At 39.5% G+C, this 1,839-nt stretch overlaps 1 protein-coding gene across 1 annotated transcript; it reads right to left on the bottom strand.

The window, feature by feature from the left end:
* Positions 1 to 278: 278 nt before the first annotated feature.
* LOC128565570 (olfactory receptor 5M8-like) lies at positions 279 to 1,220 on the bottom strand. The gene has a single exon (XM_053562111.1). It carries the CDS (start codon positions 1,215 to 1,217, stop codon positions 279 to 281), a length of 939 nt encoding a protein of 312 aa, XP_053418086.1. The 5' UTR covers positions 1,218 to 1,220.
* Positions 1,221 to 1,839: the final 619 nt, after the last annotated feature.

Here is a 1,839-nt window from a genome sequence, read left to right as displayed (position 1 = left end):
AAAATTATGGTTTTATTGGTTGTATTCCCCAAAGTATAAATGTAATTTTCTTTACATTAACTCTTCACTATAGCAATCCCTACTTTTGGATCTGGACAGGCAAAACTCCCTTGAAGAATTAAAAATCCCTATATTCATATGGATAATCAGGTTTCTGTTATTCAAACTTCTCAATGGAAGGTTTCCCACAAATACAGATTTGGATAAATTTGCACTGAGTAATCTCTGACAAAAATATCATAAGCTATAGATCGCTTAACTGAAATTAGTAATGATGTTTATTTATAAAACAATTTCCTTTTGAACAGTTCTTTGAATAGAGCCTCTTTCACATCCTTGTTCCTCAGACTATAGATCATGGGATTAAACATGGGGATCACAGTGGTATAAAATACAGCAACCATTTTACCCTGTTCCACAGATTCACTTGAGGGGGGCCTAAGGTACATAAATATAAGAGTTGCATAGAATATAGTGACAGCTGTCAGATGGGAGCCACAGGTAGAGAAAGCTTTGTGTCTGCCTTCTATGGAGCGGATCCTCAAAATAGCAGAAAATATATAAAGGTAGGAAATAACTATGATGCAGAGAGAAAGTGAAAGGTTGCATCCAGCCACAACAAACATTGATGTTTCCTTGTGGTGAGTGTCAGAACAAGCCAGCTTAATCAGTGGAGGGTCAGCACAGTAGAAGTGGTTAATTTCATTGTGACCACAGAAGGACAAGTTGTAGGTCCACATGGTCTCCATCAGGCCAGTGAGGGCTCCATACACATAAGGCACAGAAACGAGGGCCATGCACACACTCCTGGACATTTTGCTGCCATAGAGCAGAGGGTTGCAGATGGCCATGTACCGATCAAAGGCCATCACAGCCAGGATATACATCTCCACGTGGACCAAGGCAATGAAAAGGTAACACTGCACCAGACAAGCAGGATAGGAGATGGTTTTCTTCTCAGAGAGGAAAATCTCCAGCATCTTTGGAGTCACATTGGAGGAGAAGCAGAGATCCACAAAGGACAAGTGGCTCAGGAAAAAGTACATGGGCGTGTGGAGCCGGGAGTTAACCTGGACCAGTACAATCATGCCCAGGTTCCCTACTACCGTGACCACGTAAACTGCCAGAAAGAGCACGAAGAAGACAACCTGTAATTCCAGGCGATCGGTCAGTCCCAAGAGAATGAACTCAGTCACTGATGTGAAGTTTCTTCTCATGATCTCTTTCTAAAGGAAATGAAAAGTGAGTCACATGGATGAGAACAACTCTACAAAAGGCAGAAAACCAAAAAAATTAAGTTGAAGCTCCTGGAATTTTTGGTGGAGCTGAACTGAACTTCCAGTTCACAATTTTATATAAATTGGAATTTGTTTAAGTGACTATTATTGTGTATTGTTTTTTACAGGAATGGAAACCATTATCTGACTAACACAAATTCTCTAAATCAGTGCCTAAGATTGCTGTAAGCCTGACTGCTACCCTGTTTCCCCAAAAATAAGACAGTGTTTTATTTTAAGGTGTGCTCCCAAAGATGTGCTAGGTCTTATTTTCAGGAGACGTCTTATCTTTCCTGTGAGTAGGTCTTATTTTGGGAGGATGTCTTATTTTTAGAGAAACAGGGTATATAAGATGGTAGGAAGTTACCATTATTAACTAGAATTTAATTAATCTCTCTGGTTTTATACAAGGACTATGGTGCAACTTAAAAAGCATAATGATAGTGCTAATACAATCCTGATGTCAGCTTCTTGAAACTTTTCACAATTGCCTTAACCCTCATATTCATCTGTTCCGTGCCACCTAGAAATCCAAAATGTTCATTAATACACAAACACAGAC

Source organism: Nycticebus coucang, chromosome 14, assembly GCF_027406575.1.
Source record: "Nycticebus coucang isolate mNycCou1 chromosome 14, mNycCou1.pri, whole genome shotgun sequence".
In the NCBI taxonomy this organism is placed as follows: Eukaryota; Metazoa; Chordata; class Mammalia; order Primates; family Lorisidae; genus Nycticebus; species Nycticebus coucang.
This window is presented reverse-complemented; position numbering and strand designations above follow the sequence as displayed.

Bases quoted from the DNA above. Each gene is read 5' to 3' on its own strand.
- LOC128565570 (XM_053562111.1), bottom strand. From the start codon at position 1,217: ATGAGAAGAAACTTCACATCAGTGACTGAGTTCATTCTCTTGGGACTG.